This window comes from Vigna umbellata, chromosome 1 (genome assembly GCF_029865625.1).
Source record: "Vigna umbellata cultivar VRB3 chromosome 1, Vumbellata_1.0, whole genome shotgun sequence".
Classification (NCBI taxonomy): domain Eukaryota; kingdom Viridiplantae; phylum Streptophyta; class Magnoliopsida; order Fabales; family Fabaceae; genus Vigna; species Vigna umbellata.
In genome coordinates this window covers 88,879,890-88,904,670 of record NC_142165.1, presented here as the reverse complement: position 1 = coordinate 88,904,670, position 24,781 = coordinate 88,879,890, and the positions used below count along the sequence as shown (strand labels likewise).

The 24,781-nt window shown below is 30.9% G+C and overlaps 2 protein-coding genes and 1 long non-coding RNA gene across 4 annotated transcripts; all 3 read left to right on the top strand.

Annotated features, from left to right (window-relative positions):
• The first annotated feature begins 404 nt into the window (after positions 1 to 404).
• Positions 405 to 3,530, top strand: LOC124825783 (protein SKU5 SIMILAR 14-like). Of its 2 annotated transcripts, XM_047298489.2 has the most exons (9): positions 405 to 536; positions 666 to 817; positions 909 to 1,018; positions 1,302 to 1,572; positions 1,672 to 1,768; positions 1,884 to 2,229; positions 2,480 to 2,848; positions 2,955 to 3,033; positions 3,102 to 3,530. In XM_047298489.2, the coding sequence occupies exons 2-9, from the start codon at positions 671 to 673 to the stop codon at positions 3,309 to 3,311; spliced, it is 1,629 nt and encodes a 542-aa protein (XP_047154445.1). In that variant the 5' UTR covers positions 405 to 536; positions 666 to 670; the 3' UTR covers positions 3,312 to 3,530. The 2 variants fall into 2 exon arrangements, with proteins under 2 accessions (XP_047154445.1, XP_087960772.1); XM_088104646.1 differs by having other exon boundaries at positions 482 to 817.
• A 6,175-nt stretch (positions 3,531 to 9,705) lies between these two features.
• LOC148206724 (uncharacterized) lies at positions 9,706 to 12,362 on the top strand. Its single transcript, XR_015783723.1, has 2 exons — positions 9,706 to 10,081; positions 12,165 to 12,362. It is a non-coding gene; the product is annotated as an uncharacterized LOC148206724 (long non-coding RNA).
• Positions 12,363 to 17,474: 5,112 nt separating this feature from the next.
• On the top strand, positions 17,475 to 21,152 carry LOC124838715 (L-ascorbate oxidase homolog). The gene is made up of 8 exons (XM_088114566.1): positions 17,475 to 17,625; positions 17,721 to 17,830; positions 17,921 to 18,191; positions 19,231 to 19,330; positions 19,473 to 19,824; positions 20,097 to 20,468; positions 20,549 to 20,627; positions 20,715 to 21,152. Exons 1-8 carry the CDS (start codon positions 17,482 to 17,484, stop codon positions 20,919 to 20,921), a joined length of 1,635 nt encoding a protein of 544 aa, XP_087970692.1. The 5' UTR covers positions 17,475 to 17,481; the 3' UTR covers positions 20,922 to 21,152.
• Positions 21,153 to 24,781: the final 3,629 nt, after the last annotated feature.

Here is a 24,781-nt window from a genome sequence, read left to right as displayed (position 1 = left end):
TTTTTAAGCCGCAGTTTGAAAATTAAAGAACTTCAACTACAAAAAAACTCTCTTTAAATATCAAAATATATCATTCGCTAAACCCGGAACAATCATTTAATTGAAATGGTGAGAATGCAGCTACATCTGCAACTGAAAAGCAAAACAAAATTGATATGATCAGTGGCGAAATTTCAGGAGGCCATTGGTCAAAAAAATGCTAGTGGTGCCCAAATAAAGCTCGTTTCACTTTAATAATGATGTATGTTTTTCTGTCAGAATTAAGAATTGTATATTATAATTTACATATATAAAATTCGCACAGTATAGCTTTAGCCTGAAGGAACATCAACTTATGGAACCGCGTTAACACCGCAGAAAATGGATGATGAATTTGTTACCTTAACACCAAACACGATCCCATTTTTTAATTATATTATGTTACCAATGTTCCTTCTATATAGATATAAATATATCACATGTAATAAATGGCCTCTGCAGAGCTAAGCCTCCAAGCCTTACTGAGTTTCACTGTTGAAGAGAAAACAACAGAAGTGGTACTTTTCAATAACTCGAAAGTGATGCTTCATGTTTAGTTCCTTGTTTCTTTCATTATTTTCTTCCTACTCTTGAGTGAAACATAAGTGTTCTTTTCTGTTGTCATATGATGTTCTGTTTGTGGACAGACGCAATGGGAAGCACTTGTTTGCTCCATCTGTTGCGTGGTGTTGTTCTGGCTCTGCTGAGTGTGTGTCTTGTACAAGGAGAAGATTCATATAAATATTACACGTGGACCGTTACATATGGAACTCTTTCTCCCCTAGGTAGTCCTCAGCAGGTGGGTAATATAAGATGCTTTCATTGATTAAGATATGTTTGGATAATCTGGTTGAAGCCGAGTCTAAAGTTTTAGTTCTTGAATTTCCAAGGTCATTCTGATCAATGGTCAGTTTCCGGGTCCTCAATTGGATTTGGTAACCAATGACAATGTTGTGCTCAACCTTGTCAACAAGTTGGATGAACCATTTCTACTTACATGGTGAGTTTCCTTTTTCTGTTTTTTCATGTCTCGATCATACTGTAACTGAATTTTGAATGAAGTGATATTTTCATTTCATCAACTAGATGTGTAAAATTTTTAGCTACAAGAAATGCATTGTTAAAATAAATTTAGACAAATTACAATGTTTTAGTCAATTCTAGAAAGAATAACAAGAGGTTCCAAGTTTCCTGAGACATCTGACAGAAATGCTGAACTTGGTAGCATGCTTGTTTAGGCATTTTGTTTGAGAAAATGGGATGACATTGTTGTTGTAAAACAGGAATGGCATCAAACAAAGGAAAAACTCATGGCAAGATGGGGTCTTGGGAACCAACTGCCCTGTTTCTCCAAACTCAAATTACACGTACAAGTTTCAGGCCAAGGATCAGATTGGAACCTTCACATACTTTCCATCAACTTCACTGCATAAAGCAGCTGGAGGATTTGGAGGACTCAATGTCTACCACAGATCTGTCATCCCAGTTCCTTATCCGTACCCTGATGGAGATTTCACTTTACTCATCGGTGATTGGTACAAGACCAACCACAAGGTATCTTCAACTTGTGCCTTTGCATTATTCTCATGCGTTGTGCTTGCTTGCAAATTTGCCACCTTACATTCTCAACGTTTTGTTTTTTGATATTTGCAGGCATTAAGGGAGACTTTGGATTCTGGAAAATCTCTTGCCTTTCCCGATGGTCTTCTTATCAATGGCCAGGCTCATACTACCGTAAATGGTGACCAGGGTCAGTCTTTTCAAAAAGAATACGGTTCAACCTTATGCAGATTCCAAGTGATTAATTTCAACTTTGTCAAAATTGTATCTCCAAACACTATTCACGCTTTAGCCTTTAATTTCAGGAAAGACCTACATGTTTAGGATCTCAAACGTGGGCATGTCAACATCAATAAACTTCAGAATTCAGGGTCATACCCTGAAGCTAGTTGAGATCGAAGGATCACACATTGTCCAGAACGTATACGACACTCTTGATGTGCACGTTGGGCAATCAGCTACTGTGTTGGTAACCTTAAATCAGCCTCCAAAGGACTACTACATTGTTGCATCAACAAGATTTTCCAGAAAAATTTTCACAGCAACGGCAGTCTTACATTATTCAAACTCTAATTCCCCAGCTTCGGGACCCCTGCCTAGTCCCCCCATTCACCAATATCACTGGTCTGTGAAGCAAGCCAGAACTTACAGGTTGATATAAACCTCTAACCAAAATCAACAAGCCTATAGTTTTAGTTGCTTGAATTTAATTTCTACACATCCATGGTACAAAAGGTTTTCATACTAATAACTAATTACAAGTTATGTTACATATAATCATTATTGCTGCAATAATCGGTAAAATTATCGTATACAATAAAGTTAAACTCTCCATAGCAATCATGCATGTACTATTATTAACTCTTTTTTGTATCTGCTAAAATGTTAATTGCTGGTGCAGATGGAATCTGACAGCAAATGCTGCTAGGCCTAACCCCCAAGGGTCGTACCATTACGGAAAAATAACTCCTACAAAGACAATTGTATTGTCCAATTCAGCTTCTTTGATAAATGGAAAACTGCGGTATACTGTGAACAGGGTTTCCTACGTTAACCCTGACACCCCTCTCAAGCTTGCTGATTACTTCAACATTCCCGGAATCTACAGTGTTGGCTCACTCCAAAGCCTTCCTTCTGATAACACACCCTTATCCGTAGCAACCTCCGTAGTGCCAACTTCTCTCCACGACTTCATTGAGGTCGTTTTTCAGAACAACGAAAACACCATGCAATCTTGGCATCTTGATGGTTATGACTTCTGGGTGGTGGGGTATGTCAGCTTGAATCTTTTTTTAGTATTGTAGAAGCAATCATCTTTACTTAGAATTAGCTTAAGGAAAAGTATTAATTAATGGTGTTGGTTGCAACAATGACAGTTATGGCTTTGGTCAGTGGACGCCAGCCAAGAGAAGAACCTATAATCTAGTTGATGCCCTGACCAGACACACTGCACAGGTAACATAAACAAGTGTATAGTTTTATTTAGATATTTTCTGATGTTATGAGATGGTGATTTAATGTAGGTGTATCCAAAGGGTTGGACAAGCATATTGGTGTCGTTGGACAACCAAGGAATGTGGAATCTGAGGTCTGCAATGTGGGAAAGGCAGTATCTTGGGCAACAGTTATATCTCAGGGTTTGGACTTCTGAACGCAGCCTTCATAATGAATATGATATTCCCAACAATGTGTTGCTTTGTGGCAAAGCTGTCGGACATAACAACGATCCCTAGTATCACAATCTTCACCCGTTAATCTTATGTTGTCCTTTTCTAGTCATGAGGGTTTGACTACCAATTATATCTTTTATCAAACTTTCACTGCTCATTCTCGTATATGAATTTTACCGATTAGTTTCTTAGTTCATGGTAATAACCATTAATTTAGTAGTGTTCTCTTTCGTAATGAAAATTTAAACTCATAAAGTTATATAAATAATTCCTTTTCCATTCCACTATGTACAGAATTCTTAAAGTATCAAATATTCATCAATTCAGTTTAATAAACATGAACACATCTAGGTTTTTTAAATAGATATAAACAGATATGTAACTTTAAGACATAAAATATGAATGTGATGGTAATAAAAATATTTTTATTAAATTGATTACTTGTTAAATAAACTGATTCGACAAGTTTTAAAATAATAAATGAACTAAAATACAATGTTTTGAGGTACATAATTTTATTACAATGAGGAATAAATAAATTTAGATAAAAGTGGCAAATGGAAACCCTAGGATTATTGGGCCGAAGAAAATGTTGAGAATGGGATATGCAGTGTTGCAAGAGGGTTACTCGTTACTCCCTACACCACCCTATATTGCTCCTTGCACCACTACATTTTTTGAAAATTTCAAAACTATCATTTATATTTAAAAATATCTTACACCCCCACATTTTTTCTTCAACAGGATGTCGATATCCGTTGAAGAAAAAATAATTCAACGGATATGTCACATCCGTTAACGGATATGTCACATCCGTTAACGGATATGTCAAATCCGTTAATGATATGTCACATTCGATCAAGTTTTTTTTTAGTTTTTCGTTTATTAATTTAATATTTTTTATATTATTAAGTAAACGGATGTGCCACATCCGTAAGGTTTTTTATTTTTTTTAGTTTATTAATTTATTATATTTTAAATTAATATAAATATTATTTAATTTTTTTAAAATTTTTTATATAATTATATATAAATTAATTTTATTTTATTTAATAAAATAATTACTATTAATTTAATTTATATATTATTATTTAATTAATTATTATAATATTTTTTATATTATTATTAAACGGATGTGCCACATGTGGTCATCGTAGTTTTTTTTCTTAGTTTATTAATTTATATATTTTAAATTAATCTATAAATATTATTTAGTTTTATTTTAAATTTATTATATAATTATATATAAATTAATTCTATTTTATTTAATAAAATAATTATTATTATTTTAATTTATATATTATTATTTAATAAATTATTATAATATATAAATATTATAAATGAAACGGATGTGATTACATCGGTTAACGAATGTGACCACATCGTAGGTTTTTTTCTTTTTTAGTTTATTAATTTATATATTTTAAATTAATATATAAATATTATTTAATTAAATTAATAATAATTATTTAATTAAATAAAATAAAATTAATTTTCGTAATATGTTATAAAAAAATAAAAAATTAAAATAATTTATAAATTAATTAAAATATAATATTTAAAAAACTAAAAAATGTAATAACCTTAAAAAAATATATATATAATAAATAAATAAAACTTAAAAACAGTTTATGAAGACATTTTCAGAAACTTACATTTCATTTTCTCTCCTTCAAACATCTCTCTAACATTGTCCTCTCCAAAACCCATTCTTCTCTCTAGATTTCCCCTCCATTGAGTCACTGGATTCCCATTCCGCAGACGTCTAGGCGATCTTTGCATCAAGGGCTCCAATTTTCACCGATTGCATTTGCGATTTCGTAGGGTAAGTAACTTTCTCCTTTTTAAACTGTGATCATGTAGCAAATTTTGCTGCATGCAGTTCACTTGTGATTTTTCCCCAAAATCTTAACCCTAAGCTTATTTTAGAGACTAATTTCTATCACCATTTGGTGAAATATAGGTGCTGTCGATTTTTCTAGAGTGCCTTTGGATTTCCTCTTGAGTTTAAGTGTTGGAAATTTAAGGTAAGGGGAGCTAGTTCTACTCTTGATTTTACTGTGTGGAGTGAATGCATGATAAATTTATAGTGGTATGTTGTGGAAGCATGAACTTGGTTCTAGTTAAACTTGAAATGCATGTATGGAAGTGTGTGTTATGTGAATTTGGTGATTGATGGCTATAAACTGTTTGGAATGACTTAGAATGATGGAATTGTGTATGTTGGAACTGTTTTGGCATGAAAATTTTGTGGTAGTGCTGTTAGAAAGGAAATCAAGTGTCTTTAGGGTCAATTTTAGGTAATTTTAGAGGAAGTGAGGTAGTGATTTTGAGCAAATGAGGTCTGCAGCGTTATTGGACTGTTGGGACAGTTTTATCCGCTGTATTGTGACTTGTTTGAGTCACTAAATTGGTCAAAATTAGTGCAAAGAGGTAAGATCGGGTTTTGGGTCTCTAAGTTGGAAAAAATTTGGTGTTTTAGAGTTAGAAAGGAAGTGTGGTGGTCAAATTTAGAGTTTGGCATTCTTGGTGATCCTAGTCAGTTTAGGTAACTTAGGTAGGTCATGTGTGACTTAGTAGGCATGTTTAAATGGTTAAAAACCAACTCCAAGTTGTAGAATTGAATTTAGACCTCTAGGTTGATAAAATTGAAGTTGTAAAACCTAAATCAATGCATAAACACTTTATAATAATGTTAGAAAGGACTAGAATGGTTTAGGTAAGTTTAATTTAGCATGAAAGTTGATTTATGAGTGGTAGAAGTTCACCAAAATGATTAGAATTGGTAAAGGGGAGTTAGAGTTGCTCAATTATGCAGAAAAATCTGCAAAATTTAGCTTCCTCTGCAGCAAAATTCGCATAGCGCACAGGGAGGGTGCGCTGAGCGAATTATGCGTGGCAGATTGAGTGTTTTCAGTGTTTTTGATGTTTTGGGAGTTCCGGACATCCGTTTCGGACGTTCTTTAGTTCGTTCTGGGGGGTTTTGACCCTTCCGGAGCCATTGGTGAGGGTCTCCAAGCTGTTTGAATTACTTAAGTATTGATAATTAAAAGTCCTAAAGAAATTTGTGTTAATAAGTGAGGGTTTTGTGAAAGTATGTAATGTATGAGTTGTTTTCTGACATGGTTGATGTTGTATGATGGTGTATGGGTTTGGTATGAGACAATATAGTAAGAATGCACTTGAATGACTATGAAATTTTATGTTTGATGAATCAAAGTGGTTTATGAGGTATATTATTGATCCAAGAGGAATATCATGTGATTTAAAGTGGTCGGATTGAATATGAAATTAAGATCTCTCGGTGGGATTAGTTAGTGTATTGAATGAATGTGAGAGGCTTCCATATGGGGGTTTATCCCTAACACTCCAACGGTCTTTCATTCTCACTTAGAGAGGATTGACGCGTGTGGTGGGAGTAGTGGGAGGTCCTAGGGTAGACGCTATCACTGAAGGTTTATTCCGCGGTAACGGACTAGCCTTGTGTATGGTCGGGTGGAACCCCTCGGCAATGGCTTTGCAAAGCAGTAGGGGCCATCACAAGTGCACAACCCGCCCCAGCTCTACATACATTCTATGTCCGGACGTGTCTAGAGTCTTAACATGATAGGATGCTTGTCTTGATGAGTTTTATGAAATAAATGCTTATGTTTATGATGACTAAGGTGTTTATGTGTGTATGGATATTCTGGGAAATGCTAGATTGATTGAAAATGAATTGTATGATTGTTTGAGACCTAGCTCACCCTTGCATTTGTATGTGTTGCATGTGTTTGCTTTCCCCCTTGCGATGATCATCCAATCCTTTGGATGTGAGCAGTAGGTGATGATGTATCTTTGGAGCAAGCTTTGGAAGTTGAGGAAGACCCAACCCCTAGTGCTTAGGATTTCTACTAGCTCTTATTTTAAATAGCTCTTTATTTTGAAAGACTTCTAGCCTTCATTTTATCATGATCTGTATTTTGGAAACACTCTTTAGGTCCCATTGAATCTTTATTTAATCATGTATTTTGGAGAATTATGAACTTGTACTTAAGTTTTAAAACTTCCCAGCCAGACTTGGATAACTGTACTCCTTAATCCTATCTATTGTGTACTCTTAACTGCTTTTTATTATTATAATCGATGCATTCTACATATATACATTGCTATATATTTTGGGATGTCATAAAAAATACTTAAACGGACGTGGTCACATTCGTCAACGGATATAGCACATCCGTTGAATATAATTAATTAAAAAATTGGGTATGAGTGCTGAAACGGATGCCGTTTTATATCAATGATAAATTGAATATAAAATGGTGCAGGAACAATTTGTGGTGGTGAGGTTTAGTGACCTTCACTGTTCCCACTCTCAATTTTGCTAATTTCTCCTCCAACTTTTTTTCCTTTCCTTTTATCAATTTTTTTAATGAAAACATTTTTTCACTATATTATTAGGAGGTCGAGAGTTCGCAGTATATATCGAAAGACGCAATTCCCTTTTATGTTATATCACAAAATATAACAGAAACAAACATTAATTTTGATCCATGTCAAGTTTTTATTTTAAACTATTTTTATTTTAAAAAATTGGTCATCAACTTTGTACTGATATTGCAACTAATGCCACACTTTCTACATTATTTGTGTTTTTGTTGATATGCTAAGTAGTTAGAAGCAATGGATGGGAGATCCACATAGATCACTTTTCCCATAGGTTTGGCGTGAAAACGTTGGCTGTCAATAAAATTAAATGAAAAAATTAAGAAAATATTAAAAATTTGTTTTTTTTATTTTTAATAAATTTTAAAATTCGTTAATTTTTTAACAGATTTTTAATTCAGTTGACTTTATCGGATTTTAAAATTTATTGAAAAAAATAAAAAATCATCTCTAATTTTATGATTTTTTTAATTTTTATCTTTACATTTTTTGTTTTCAATTTTTTCAAATATTGCTTGTTTTAGTTTAATAAAATATATTTAAAATATTAAAATATTTTTATATATTAAATAATAAATTAAATTAAATATTTATAAAATTTTAAATTAAAAAACAAAAATTTTAAAAATATGTTAAAAAATATTTTAATTAATTTTTTTTAATTATTTAATTTTAAAAAAAGAAAAATATAGATCAGAATAGTAAATAACACGAGTCACCTGATTAAACAACAAATCAGTATATCATGTAAACCTCTATCCAACGTCCTTGACCTCCTCATTCAATGGTAGAGGGTCAATGCGAGCAATTTCAAAAAATAAAAAAATATAATTGAAAAAAAAAACAAGAGACTTATTTAAGATTCTCAACCCAAACAGGGAATACCGAAATAATTAAACATAAGTTAAATATTTAATCAATTTTAAATTTAAAAAAAATGTATTATACGTATTTAGAAATTTGTTAACATATTTATGATTTTTAAATTTTAAATTTTTATATTTCTAGTTTTTAATTTTTTATTTTATATTTTAGTTTAATAAAATATATTTTAAAATAAAAAAATATTAACATATATTATGAGTGTATATTTATGTCTTTATTTAATTTTTAATATTGGATTTTTAATTAATTTGTGTACTTTAATATAATATTTTAATTAAGATTTATTATAATTTGGTTTATTTAGCATGAGATATAAAAACATATTTAAAATATATTTTTAGTTGCATAAATTTTTTTTAGATATTTTGATGTGTGTTACCACAACAATAGCTAAGTTGAGCTCATTCAAATGTGGAAATAAATTAGTTAAAGTTTCATAACACCTTAAAGATAAATTCAAAAATGACAAATAGTCAAGATTATAAGAAGTCGCATAACATGAAAAAGTAAAGAAATTTGGCTAAGTTAAGAAAAGGAAACAAATAACAAAAAATGAATCTTACAGTTTTCTCTAATTTTTCTACTAAAAGGACTTTGTTAATTGATAAATGTTTATAATTAAATATAATTTTAGGAAAATATATCTTAAGATATTTTATTTGATATTGTTAAATAATTACTTTAGTTAACTATATCAATAAATATCAAAAGTTAATATTTACCAAATCTTTTTTAATCTAGCATATATCTTCTAAAATATTTTTAGATCTCCATAACAAACAAATATATCTTGAAGATATTGGATTATTTAGAAGATAATCAAGAGGCGATTATATTATTCCTAGGAGTGTTAGGCCTTCAGGATTTATTTTGCTGTAATTTCTTAAATAGATTATGAGGTTAGATGAATAGATTTGTTTATTCTTTTTTATTCTTATTGTGATTTATTTTTATTTATGTGTTTTACTTCTTAATCAAGTAGAAGTAGTGATTTTTACATTATAGCAAGTTAACATGGTGTTAAATCTACATAACATATCAATCATATTTATCAGCTTTTATTTTTAATTGAGAATTTACTTAGATTAAATTTAGAAACTTTTATGTGATTGTGTAAGGACCTCATTTTCTTGGTGGTGGGGACACGGTGGTCACCCACCTTTCGCATTATTGGAGTGCAATAATGAGGGAAGGAGAGAAAAGGAGAGGGGGGGGCATTTTACGGGGGAGGCTTTGCAAAAAGAAGACTCTCATTTTTGGCATGTGAGAGGGAGAGAGAGAGAGAGCAGCAGAGGGAGGGAAACCTTCTCCCGTTTCCAGCCGTCCAGAGGGCAACCATGGGAAGCTGTACCAACTCTGAAGGGCTGAGAGGAGGATCTGGGTTGGGCATCTGGTGAGAGGGGAGTTCTTGCAGTCAGATCTGGAGAGAAAGGGGAGAGGTACTGAATTTGCTAGGAGATCTGGAGCTGTATGACTGGGAGGAGATGGATCACAAATTTTACAAAGGAAGTCTTCAAGAGGTAAGGGGAGCTTGATTTATTTCCTTGATTTTTGAGTTATTAAGTGTTTGATGCAAATCTGGGTAAAATCTGGGAAGAAGGGGATGAATTTGGGGTTTCTGGACTCTGGTGCAATTCTGCAGAATTTCTGCAGAATGCGCGTTCGTCCAATTTGGGTGAGTCAAAATTGGACGTTCGTCCCAACAGTGCTCGACCAGATAGTGGTCGACCAACTTCAGAACGTTCGTCCAATTATGGTGAAATTGGACGTTCGTACAAATTACTGTGCGTCCGGTTTTGAACGAACGTCCGTGTTCGTCCGTCAAGTCTGTTTATATGAGACGCTAGTCCAAACAGTGAATTATGAGCGTTCGTCCTTAACTTAGTATCTTCGTGGAGTAATCTTGAACGTTCGGCCTTGGTCTCAAGACGAACGTCCGTAGGTTATAAAGAGCGTTCGGTCTGTGAGGATGTTTGATCTTATGCGCTCGTCCAAAGCGTCCAATGGTTTAGCGTTCGGCCTAAGTGATGGATCTTAGCGTTCGGCTCAGTAATTGAGCGCTCGGCCTTGTGATAATTATGAGCGTTCGGCTTTTGGGGTATAACGAGCGTTCGGTTTTTGAGTATAAGTGAGCTTTCGTCCTTGGTTAAGTGAGCGTTCGTCCTTTGTTAAGTGAACGTTCGTCCATAAGTGTTACATTGAGCGTTCGTTCATAAGTGTTACATTGAGCGTTCGTCCTTAAGTGTTAAATGAGCGTTCGTCCTTAAGTGTTATATGAGCGTTCGTTCTTAAGTGCTAAATGAGCGTTCGTCCTTAAATGTGATAGTAGCGTTCGTCCCTCATTGTGAGTGTAACGTTCGACCTTGGTTTAATTGTGTTAGTGAGCGTTCATCCTTAAGCTGGTATTCTTAGGTTTGAATCTGGAACGTTCGGTTTTGATGTATTAGTGTACGTTCGACCTTAGTGATTTATAGCGTTCGATCTGGATCAGGTGTTCTGAGGTTTAGATTATTAGCGTTCGGTCAATATGGAATTGTATTCAGCGTTCGACCTATAGAGTATGATTTTCTAGCGTTCACGTAAATAGTATATCCAGTCAAATGATGTTCAGAAAAATACGTTCGTTCTTGGTTTAGCGTTCGGTCTAAGTACTCAATTATAGCGTTCGACTGATTAGTGTTTGATCAAGTGAGACGTTCGGTAGTAGCGTTCGGCCGAATTGTGGGTACTCGGTTTAGCGTTCAACCTATTGAATCTCATAACGTCCTTCCAATTAGTATAGTAGTGTTCGACAGTTGTATTTGGTGAATGGTGTTCGTCCATATAGTGGTCTACAAATGGTAATGGGTTCTAAGTTCACATTGCTGTTGTTTGGGTTGAATTAATTGTGCACAATGTTTGATGTGATTTATGTGAAAAGTATGTGAATGCATGAGATATGATAAAATTACTATGATGAATGTATTTTATGATGTTGACATGAAATTTTGCATCTGATCATGGAATGAGTATTATGGGGAGATTTTGTATTGGTGTAATGTGAGTTGAGGAATATGAGTATGGTATGAATCTCATGGAGAGATTCTGAAATGTTATGATATTAGTGTGTATGTTGATGTTGAGGGTCCCGTAGTTGGAGGTTATCCTGATACTCTAATAATTCATACAGTCTCAAGTAGAGAAGGATGAATTATGTGGTGAGAGGAGCAGGAGGTCCTGGTCTATGTGCCGGTTTTGGACATAGTGAGGGGACTAACCTTGTGAATGGTATGAAGTATTTTGGAAGTGTATTTGTAAGAAAAAGTAGAAGTCATCACAAGTGCATAACCTCCCGTGACCGCTCATCAACGTATCATCCGGATGAGTGTTTAGTGAGTATTGTGGTGTTTATTGGGATTGTGGTTCGAGTGTCTTATGAGATTTATGGTATGATGGTATATGAGTATGTCTGTCTTAAATTTTATATGATGCCTATATTGAAGCAATTTTGCATGTTTTATAAATGTTGTGTTGCATGTTAGCTCACCCTTACTTATTTGTGCATGTATCGGAAAAATCATATTTTTGCGATGATCGTATAACGTTTTTGTTATACGGGAGCAGATGGAGGATTGTCGCGTGATCCTGTGCAAATGAAGAAAGAGATGAAAGACCAAATTAGAGAGATTCAATGTTATAGTTTCAATTAAAATCTGATGCATAAAATTTTTGTATAGATTTATGTATGAGGTTACGGGGGTTACCGTAAATGTATTATTACCATATTTAAATTCTGAATTTTTAAAGGGCGAATTTTTGGGATGTTACAGATTGAATGAGTTTTTGTCAATAATTGAGAATGTACTTTGATTAGTGGTAAAATTTTTAACAAGAATTAACGAAGAATGTACTTTTGTTAATTAGCTTCTTACTTGATATAAGAGGTGAAATAATATAAATGATTCTGCATAATAATATTTAATTAAGAATGTACTTTGGTTAAATTTACTATGATTAATCTACAAAATTCTTACTTTTAATTGAGAATGTAAGTGAGAATGCCAACAAATTAATTTAGAATTTATCTTGATTAATTTGAAAATCTAACACAACAATTAATTGAACAATAATCTTAATCTGAATTCTATTTTGAAAAAGTAATGTAATCAACTTATTTTCTTTATATTTGTTTTTATTTTTTAAATCTTTTTTCAAATTTATTCCTTCCTATCTTTTGTTATTTTGTTCTCTAATCTTTTATTGATCTTTATCTTTTTTATTGTTATGCTTCACTAATCTTTTTTATTAAAATTAATTTGTTAAGAATCAATTCCGTATTCGGTAGGAGACTACTTAAGATTAAATTTAGTAGTATTAATTTGATCGTGTCATCATCAATATTGAATTATTTTTAAATATTAAAATTAAATTAAATAATTATGTATTTATAAATTAAAATAAAATTTAGGAAAATATGTTAAACAGATTTGAAAATTCGTTATCATATTCTTTTAAATTTTGTTTTTAAATTTATAAACTAATAAATATTTAATTTAATTTAATTTAATATTGTAATATAATTTAATATATATTAAAATGTTAATATTTTATAATATATTTTATTAAATTAAAATAAATAATTTAAAAAAAAAACTAAAAACAAAGATGTTGAAGAAAAGAATTTAAAAGAATAAAAAATTTATTAATGAATTTGGAAATCCATTAGGAGTGTCGACGAATTTTGAAATCTGTTAAGTGTTTTGATGGATTTCAAAATTCTTTAAAGGTCTCTTATGAATTCTTTAGTAGGTTGTAAAATTCTTTGAGACCTTCAATAAATTTTAAAATTTGTAAAAGCTTTCAATGAATTTTGATATCCCTTGATATTTTTAATGAATTTTGAAATCTACTACTTTTAATGGATTTCAACAAATGTACAGTAAGACAAATATAAAAAGACGATGAAATTTGGTGAAGCTTCACAGTTTTAGGTTTTAAATTTGAAATATATGAGTTTGTTAGGAGAGGAAAAGTTAAAATAATAATATTATGACCAAAAATATTAGGAGACAATTTGAAATCTATGAGTTTGTTAGGAGACAATTTCTTTTTTATAAATAAAATTCAATTCATTCACAAAAATAATAATATTATGACCAAAATTAAGTGAAAGATGTTTTAGTCAAACTTCATGAAAAAAATACAATGAGTTTAATTAAAATATGTTCAACAAAAACTAGTTTAAAAATATTGATTGAAAGTTACTTAGTTGATACTAGAAAAAAAATTCTTTACTTAAAATTAAGTTAAGATTCTTTGATTGGGGATAAATAAAAAGTTGTTCAATTAAGATTCAGTTGAGCATCTCGATCAATAAAATGCAATGTTCCAATAGACTTTGTTGACTTGAATGGATTTATGGGAGAGTGATTGAGGAGATTTGAGAGGATTTGAAGGTAAATTTTGTTGTTGTTTATTTGAGTGAATTTGGAAGTAAAATTTTTTAATCTGTCACGTCAATCAAATCCTACGCTAATTCTCATCAACTTTACTTCCAAATTCACTCTCACTTACCTCCAAATCCACTCAAATAAACAACAAAAAAACTCTTTCCCAAATCTATTCAAGTGAACAAGGTCATAATGTTGGTGATTTAATCGAAGCCATGTTGACAATATCCTTGAGTGAAGCCAAGTTAAGGAGGTCTGAGGTTGAACAAATGATGCTTACCAAAATTGAGAGAATAATATCTTAATTAATGCCATTATGTCATGAAAATTTAATTGTGCACTTTCTTTTTCTTATATTTAGAAAAAATCTTCTGTTTTTTTCTCGTCTACAAGGTTTTAAAAATCAATAATTTTATTTAAAAAATATTTTTTTATATCTCTAAAAAGTAAACTTAATTATTTATCATATGAAAAAAATGGATAAATTATTATTTTTTATCTATTAAGTATTTATCATATGATCTATTGAGTTTCAAAAATAGTAGATGAATCATTAATTCTCTATAAAAGTAAATGTAGAAATTTATTCTAATCCATCATCATTATTATTATTATTATTTTACAATGGCTAGGTTTGATAAAATTATTTGTGAATAAGCTAAATAAGTATTGATATATGGATTATTTTCTCAACCTTTTAAAGGTTGTACAAAACCATTAATAGATAGCTTATTATTTGTTAAGAGTGAATAAAAGAGTAGAGAAAAGAGGGTTAATAAACATGTTTAAGACACTGCCTTTAAATAAAACTAGGTGACGTCTCATTACAAAAGTTAACAAAAAATATAATTTTGATCTCTTAATATTTTTTGAAGGTTTTCTAAATAAATAAAATTATATCACTTTTAGTCTTAATAGTGATAATTTATATTTAATAGTGATTATAAATTGTTAGAAAACGTATTTTAAGGAGTACAGACTCTTTCAAAATTTGAAGAAAAAAAAGGATTAAAAATAGAGGATTAAACGAAACTAAAAAGGAAAATAGATGACCCAGAAGCTAAATACTTGTATATGCCAAGCTCGTTCTTGAAAACTTAAATAATAAAGGTACTGTAATTCCATTCATTTTTCCCTTTTCCCAGGAAATCAGATCTTGGATCTATTCCATATTATTATTAACTCTACTTAACTTGCTTGACATGAACATGAGTGAAGTTTCTAGAGTTGACTTAATCATTTATGATCAGTTGACTTCTATTTATTAATTGCAAGAGATACAGTGTCCATCTCCTACAATAAAACTCTGACAATTACTAATCATTCAGTATTTTTTTTCTTCTCAAAAATAGTTAATTTGATCAAGGTTTTATGAGTTTTTGGTACACATGCACCTAAGACTCAATCTACGAAGACAAATTGCACAATATTTCACGTCATGACTACATGAAAAGCTTGATAGATACATCCTCGAATTTGACAGGGTGGCAATATGAACATGATGCAGAATTAAACATGATCCAACAAATATGTATTCTAAACTTGTACGGGTTCATATTTATATTTGTGGTGAGTTTTTTTTATTAAGGTTGGTTTAATTATGATTTAAAAATAAATAATTATATTTTAACTTTAAGTTAATCGGTTTTGGAATTCATCTATTTTGATTTTGTGCAAATTATTCAGTTTGATATGTTGCTGTTTAATTTGTTAGATACTGCTTGAGTTTAATGACTTATATTTGAGACGTTTGATTGACTATTTAGTCTCGAGATTTGTTACTAGTTTGATGATTGATTATCTAAATTATAATTAACTTAATGCTAATTGTCCGGATTATAGTTGACAGAGTGATTATTTTTGTTTAAGATAGAAAAGATCGGAATGTAAATAGTCTTTGGGTATGACAGTTTGTAATCTCATGAAAATCACCTTTTGCTAGTTTTGATGTTACCCATAATAACCACACACAATTGGTCTTAGAATTGAGGGAATTTTTATATGGGATTTTTAAGCAAGAATTGTTCCCAAAACTGTTGAAGTTCAGATCCATATATGGATTCAATTTTCCCCATCATTCTATTATATTCACTCAACGTCGCGTTTTACGAGCTCATGTGCACACAGTTATGGCGGGAATGTGAGCTTCCGGAATACAAGTTAGGAAACAAGATGCAAGTTGACTGAATGAAAAATAAAAGTTCCAACATAGATCCATACTCTTCGATTGCATTGTCATCAAATTTTATTTACTTCGTTGTGTTTAGATTGTTAAAGAAAATATCAAGATACACACTCAAATATTTTCTTAAAATTGAGTTTTATTATTCTTTTAATAATTAAAGACTTTAAATAGCGGTGACACTTACAATATTATGAGAATAAAAATAAAATTTGAAAATAAAATATCAATTATATTAAAAATAAAATATGCTTAATCTATCGTAAAATAATATTGTATCTATAAATCAAAAATCATAACTACATATCCCTATTTTATCTCTATCAAATCCAATTAAATATTACTATACCAAAAGCTAATAAAATAAGATTTAAACAAAAATTATTAATAAAACTTTAAAATTTAAGTTTATCCACTCTTCGATTGGATTTCTAAAATTAAAACTATACTCAACAAAATATTAGTCATTCATATTTTTATCTACTTAATCAAATGATGAAAATTCAATTCAAATTGAAGAAACAAGAACGGGATATATGATATAAAATAGATTTGGATACAATACGAGGATAGTAGAAGTTACTCTATTAATTAATGAGCATCCGCTCTTTGATGCGCCGCAGCCGGTGGATCTTTTCTTCCGGCCACCACGGACTGAAGCTTAGCACAAAAGCCAACTCATCTTGCTTTCACATTTTCACACGGAAACCATTTGAATAACCTATACCAAAATGAAAAGCAATAATATATATTATTTTTCTTTAACGCGGTGGTCTTGCTTGTTTCAAGAAATTCTAGTCAACTTCGTAACATGGGCTTTTCACAATATTAAACTATTATCTTGAGAAAGTTATGTGAGTTGTGCCAATTAAAGAGAACAATGTGCATGTACAAATTGGTGCTATATGTTGCGTACACAGCTCCTGTGCTTCACACTCTGGCACATCTTCCATACCATCTTCAATTCCGCACTTCTCTCTGTATATATATATATTAGGTAGCGTGACTAACTCTATTCTCCATCTTCATATCAGTTCATCAACTTGGTTTCCTCTTGTGTAAGAGGAGCTTAGATTTCTGGTATGCTTTCAAAATTTCTTCTGAACTCCTAATGCATTCCTTTGTTACGTAGTTTCTTAACACATGCAATATATACTGTAAAGTATATCATTTTCCTAACATAGATACAACATATTGATGTTTCGTTTTGTTGATTGATTATTTTAACTGTCGAGATCAAAACAATTTGTACTCCGATGGAATGTGAATTTTGAAAACTAAATGATATTCCAAATTTGACAGCGCCAAGATGAAGCAGCGCACTCTTTCCTCGTTTTTTCTTGGAGTTTTGGCTTGCTGGGGTGCTCTCTCAGTTATTGCAGAAGACAGATATTTGTACTTCACATGGGAAATTACAAACGGAACAATTTATCCTCTAGGTTTTCCACAACCGGTTGGTTATTTTTCCATGAGTATCAAAATCTCATTTTTTCATATGTTGTTGTAAAAGTGTACATGAATATGATATTTATTTGCTTTTATTACCAGGGCATTCTTATCAATGGTCAATTTCCGGGCCCTACAATTGAAGCCATCACCAATGACAATATCGTTGTGAATGTGATCAACAAGCTGGATGAAAAATTCCTGATTACATGGTTAGTGATTTTTTCCCACTATTTTTAATTACTTTATAAACTGAGTGCATAAGCATCAAGCTTTGATTCCTTCGGTGTAATGCAAAACAGGAGTGGTATAAAACAAAGAAGAACATCATGGCAAGATGGAGTTTTGGGAACCAACTGTCCAATTCCTCCAAACTCAAACTGGACATACAAGTTCCAAGTAAAAGATCAAGTGGGAACCTACACATATTTCCCATCAACCAAAATCCATAAAGCTGCTGGTGGTTTTGGGGGCTTTAACGTTGCGCAAAGATCTGTCATATCCATACCATATCCTGCCCCTGATGGAGAATTCACCCTGCTCATTGGAGATTGGTACAAGTTGAACCACAGAGTAAGCGAATAATCACTTTCCTAAATTGCTTTCTATCACTTCAATTATTTTTTTTATTATACTTCAAAATTGTCCCTAAATAATCTTTCTATTTTTCCGTTCTTAATGTAATTAACTTAGTTATAAATATAAAAAAGCCTTTCTACAATAGCTTTTAACCACTAATTTAGTCTTCTAAACTAACTAATAAATAAGACAAGTTTTTATATTAATATATATATATATATATATTGGTAATAATCTGATAACGATATTTAATAATACTGATATAATAAATTTAATAAATAATAAACTTTGTTAAAATAAATTTTGATTTAATATCATATTAAAAATTATACTTTTTTACATTATGTATAGATAAAAAGATGAATTTAGAAAATAAAAATGAGTAAATTTGAAGGAAAAAAATGAATGTAAGATTGTTTAGATTTTATTTGTTTGGTGAGAAATGAAAAGAAAGTTTATTGAAGATACGGTGATTTGATTGATGTGTATATTGTTATTTATATTTTTCTATTAATATTATTATTTTTTACTATTTATAAATGTATTTATAATATTTTTATTATAAATTGTAATACTTAATATTATTAATGTTATTATTATTATGTATAAACTTTTCCTGCATTTATTAGCATACGAGGAAAGAAAGTTTACCAAAATATGACAATCCATTTTACTTATGTGATTTTTCTAATTTTATCTCAAATTTATACTTATGTGATTTTATCAATAAAATCTAGAAGAATTTAGTCCAATTCAATATTATAAAATTAATTTTTAAAATAAAATTATATTTATTATATATAATAAATTTATTTTATTTTTAGTTAATGTAACATCTTAACTAATAATTTAATTTTTTTATATAAATAATATAAATTAATCGATAAACTAGTACAGTTTTTCACTACAGAACTTATTTTTACCAACAATGTATAAACCATTAAACTTGTATGCTGATATGATTAATTAATGATCCAAAAAGTTTTGAGATTTGAAATGCAAAGATAATATATAGTATAATCTTGATTTTCAGGAGTTAAGAAGACAATTGGACTCTGGGAAAAATCTTCCTGATCCCGATTCTCTTCTCATAAACGGCCAAAAGAATGCTGCGGTATTCACTGGGTTACCTGGTAACCATTTCCATCAACAAACACCACGTTATTTTATTTCACATCCTATGGCTATGAAATAGAGATAGTTTTCAATTTCCATCTAATCTAGAACCATCCATGGTTATTATTAATTTTGGGGAAAAAATAAAATTATTTTCAGGGAAGACATACAAGTTGAGGGTGTCCAATGTTGGGTTATCAACCTCGTTTAACTTCAGGATTCAGGGGCATGACTTGAAGCTCATCGAAGTTGAAGGTGCACATACAATCATGGACTCCTACAACTCCCTTGATGTTCATGTGGGCCAATCTCTTACTGTTTTGGTCACACTCAATGGCTCAATTGCTGACTACGCCATTATTGCATCTACCCGTTTTACTGGGCCCAATCTTCTCACTACCACAGCAACTCTTCGCTATGCTGGCTCCAACACTAAGTCCCCAATTCCACTGCCCGAAGGCCCACCAACTGATGATGTACAATGGTCCATAAAGCAAGCTAGAACCATCAGGTACTGTATATTTTTTTTTTTACAAAATTTATCTCCTCTAAAATAAATAAAAAAATGTTATGTAAAATAATACATGTGTTTATTTCGAGGAAAGAAAATTTAATTTGTAAGAAAAATACTTAAAATAGCTGAAATGTAAATACACCTTTTTTTTTCTCACATATATCACTTTCACCTTTTTTAAGAGGAAACATTTTACTTCATTATTTTCAGTGTTGCACTGTTTTCGATTGGGAATCTTCTGACTATGTTTTGTTTACTTTTGTTTAAAGACTGAATTTGACAGCAAACGCAGCTCGACCAAATCCTCAGGGCTCATTCCACTACGGAACCATCCCTGTTGTAAGGACACTTATATTGGCAAATTCCGAAGCCAAAATCGATGGAAAGCTACGATATGCAGTGAATGGAATTTCCCACGTCAATCCAAATACCCCATTGAAGCTTGCTGATTGGTATAACATCCCCGGTGTCTTTGATCTCAATACCATCAAAGATGTTCCTCCTCCTGAGGGCACCCTCGCCAAACTAGGCGCATCGGTCATAGGATTCACCCTCCATGACTTTGTAGAAATAGTCTTCCAGAACAACGAAAACTACATTCAGTCCTGGCACATGGATGGATCTAGCTTCTATGTTGTTGGGTAGGATATAACTAATTTTTACTCTTCTTAAACTTCATTTTCTTCATGACAAAATTGATTAACCAAATCTAAATATCTAGATTCGACAATGGCACGTGGACCCCTGATGCTAGAAAGACTTACAACTTGATTGATGGGATTAGTAGATACACTGTTCAGGTGAGGGTGTTAGTTATATTATTTTACGTTGAAGAGCAATAGAAATTTAGAGTATATATTTAATCGGTTGCATGTATGCAATGACAGGTGTATCCAAAGTCGTGGAGTGCCATAATGGTATCTTTGGACAATAAGGGTATGTGGAATTTGAGGTCTGCAATCTGGGAAAGAAGGTATTTGGGACAAGAATTGTATCTGAGGGTGTGGAGCAATGAGCAAAGTGTATACACCGAGACTCTCGTCCCTCCCAATGTACTGTATTGTGGCAAGGCTAAACACCTCCCCAAATCATAGGTCACAATGGGTTTATATATAATTTCATGTGATTATGAGCATAAGTTGTAACTTTGGATTTTCACTTTTCTTCATTCTTATCATTATTTTGCTTACGAGTTTCAGTTACGAGGGTGTGACTGTTCAAGAAAAATGTAAGAGAATGTAAGCCTTCACTCAATATGACGTCCATTGTATTAGATTATTATTTCTTCTAATCATAATAAAGAAACATAGTGTTTTTCCCTTGCTTCCTAATCCTCACGACTTTCGACTTCAATTATTACAAGATCAACCAATTCTTAATGAACAAGAAATTATCATAATCTTTTTATCAATAATAAAGAATTAATAAAACATATATAGTTAAATTCTATGTAAAATATCTCAATTAACTGTAGTGAAAAAACCATACGCAATCAGTTTATACTGTAGTGAAAAAGATTGGCATGAAGTCATAAAAAGGAACATCCAACCTTTAATGGGTAGCCCAGGCATACCACAGCAGAAACATTAATTGTCTTCCATGCTTGCCACCATGCAAGCAACTTTAAAACCAAAAAAAAAAAAAAAAAAGATATCTCTGAATATTTTTAATGTATCTTGTAGATGGTCTCTTATGATTTCTTCGTTTTTCTATTTCTCATATTTCCTAATATATCATGATATGCATCACTGTTTAGTTATTATTTAGTGAGGCCAAGTGCTAGCTAGACCTTATGAACGGCATCGTCACATTGTAGTAGATCACCACACTCAGAAAATATTATTAAAGTATTCATTATCTTTTTCGTCTTCCTCAATTCCTATAACCCACAATTCCAACATTGCCTGCAAGTACCACGCGATGACCAGGGTACTTCTTTACAGTTTCCTTCGCAATGTTTGAGTGAAAAGGATTTCCGTGCAAAATATTAAAAAAAATATATTAAATGAATTTTCTTTATAACCCATTTTATATATTCTCTTTACAATCAATTTCGATCTATTTTTTAATATTTATAAAATTATTACTGTATTTTGAATTAAATCGATTCTGTTATAGTTATTTTATATTATATTTTAATATCATCATTTCACTGGTGTTTGTTCTGTCGACATTTTTAATGTAATCTTCTATTATTTGGTTATACATTTCGTACACTATTTTAGTAATTACCAAAATCATATCTGATTATAATTTTTTATTTTATTTGTATAATTGATTTCTTAAGTTTTAATCTTTTTGTTTTGCTATTCCATTTCTCAATCAAATTTAGATAGTTTTTTGTCAATAGTAAAAAAATAAATTAAAATGCTGTAGTAGGCCTAGGTTTGAACCGAAAACCTGACCTCATTGGAAAGTAGGATGGTCCAATAATAATAATTAGGTTTAATAGGTTCGGAAGTCCCTATATCTGCGGGTTCGTTTCAATTGGGTCCTTCAATTTTGGAAGTGATCAATTGAGTCCCCACCACCGACCTAATTTAATATTTTTAATAATTTCTAATTATATTTTCATTTATTAATATATTTAACAATTAAAAATGTTAAAGTTCATCTATACAGTTCAAACGGTACCACCTGGATGCCATCTATATTTAACGAAAATGCTATTATTGAATCAAATTGACCAAAATTAGGGACCCAATTGATCACTTCCAAAATTAGAGGACCCAATTGAAACGAACCCGCAAATATAAGGACTCCGAACCTATTAAACCTAATAATTATTATTTGAATGTAAGGCTTGCATGGTATAATATTCGGAATGAAACCAATGACATATCACTAGTTAAAAAAAATAAAAAATCAGTTTTAAAATGTCTCTTTTTAAAACTTGATTTTAAAGTACGTAATACCAATGTAATGTTATTACGAATATATAACTCAAAATCCCTTCTTTAATTAACGCAACATCATTTCGTCATTCTCTGTCTTTCTCTTTTCTTCCTTCAAAATATTCATATCTTCACTTCTCTCCATCACATTCAAAGTGTTGTGCTTTTTTTGTTTGACTACCAATACTACCTTTTATACTCACCATGTTTTTTCCACATTTTTCTGACAATTTTGAATGTGCACATACAAACTTTTCTACATAATATAGACCATATTTATATATGTATGAACATATTTATTACTAAGAAAATGATGAATTAAGTTGTTACAATTATATTATGATTAGATAAGTATAAGAGAGACCTATTATAGAAGAATAAAAGACTAAAAATCCATATATATTTAAATTATTTGTTGTATTGATGTGCATACATGGATATTCATCTAGTTAGGATAAGACTATTTTAGATAAAAATTAGTCCTTGTTTAAATAAATTTTGACTTTTTACAATGGTAATTCCAACAAATAGAAAGTCACTTTCTAATAACTTTTTATTATCTAAATAATTTTTTACACATACATTCATTTTTTTTCTTCTAATTTTTAATTTTTAAAAATATCTACGCAAAATCTTTTTTTCTTTAAATTGTATGAATTTCTATAAATAAAATTAATACCCACAAACATAACAAAAATGTATGACATAAGCAATAGTGAATGAAGTATTGCAACATAATAAATATTCCAGAATCTTGGTATTGTCTTTGGCGACTGGAACAACTAAAATGGAGAAGATCTATGATGCTCAGATGATTTCCATATGGACAGAAGTTACATGGTTTCTTGTTCAAATCAATGTTCTTCCTCGTCTAGAGCCATTTCTCGATACGATATTGCTTCCCTATTCTCAGATTTATGAATCACCTTATTCTTTGTATTTTAGTAAGTTATTTTCTTCTGTTGTATGATCATGAAAACTATTATTATTATTATTTATATTTTTTTATGATGTAAACTATCATTAATTGCATGTTTAATGGTAATGTTGGGTACAAACAAAGTTTCACATATGAAATACACATAGGTTTATATATATAAGATACATCATTTAATAAGAAGTCTTTTGAAGTGGTACCAAAAGCAAATATACGAGAACTTAATCCTTAAATATGCACACAATTTATCAGTTTTTTCTTTTTTATTATTTGAGAATCATCACAGAGGGACACTATAACTACGTTTTGGCAGTTCAGCTTTTAGTCTAACTTATCTTTATTTAAGCGTGGTTTGGACGTTCTGAGAGAAAGAGAGAGGTCAGCAACGAGTAGAAAAGTAGGGGGATGGTGATAGTTTGAATGGAGGAATGTCTTCACATAAACAAAACGAAAACAAATGTGTGGGAGCATATATATATATATATATATATATATCATAATTGATTATATTTTATAAATATAATTAATTATTAGTTTCAAAATATTTTATTTTTTTATTTTCTTTAATATATAATAACAATAAATAATTATATAATAGTATTAAAAATAAATAAAATGATTATTTTTCAATCAAACAGTACAAGTTCTCTTTCCATTTGCTTTCTTCTTTTTGTTTCGCTTTCCCTTTTGTTTCTCAGAGTACAGTTATTGGCATACATGATAACAACACATTACTGATCGGATATATTTTCTGAAGGTTGAAGAGGTTCTGAATCTGCGAGTAGGTTCTGAATCTGTGGTAAAAACACGAAAGGTTAGTGAGTCGGCGTAATGATTTAGAATTACTTGTTTGCATGTGACTGAGTGACTGGTTCTTGTCACATAACGTGTGAGACACTCATAATAGGTTAGAATCGTTAGATAGGTTCGCATTACTGACTAGAATACCAAGAATCAAGATGAGTCGACAGCTAGTTCCAGAATCCAGACACAACATTGTGCGTGTGCGTTCGATAGATATTGTCAGTACTGGAAGAAGGAAATAAAATTTTGGACAATACCGGAGAAACAGAAGTCAGGCATAGCATAAGTGCTCACTGTTCTCTGTAAGGACACAGATGGA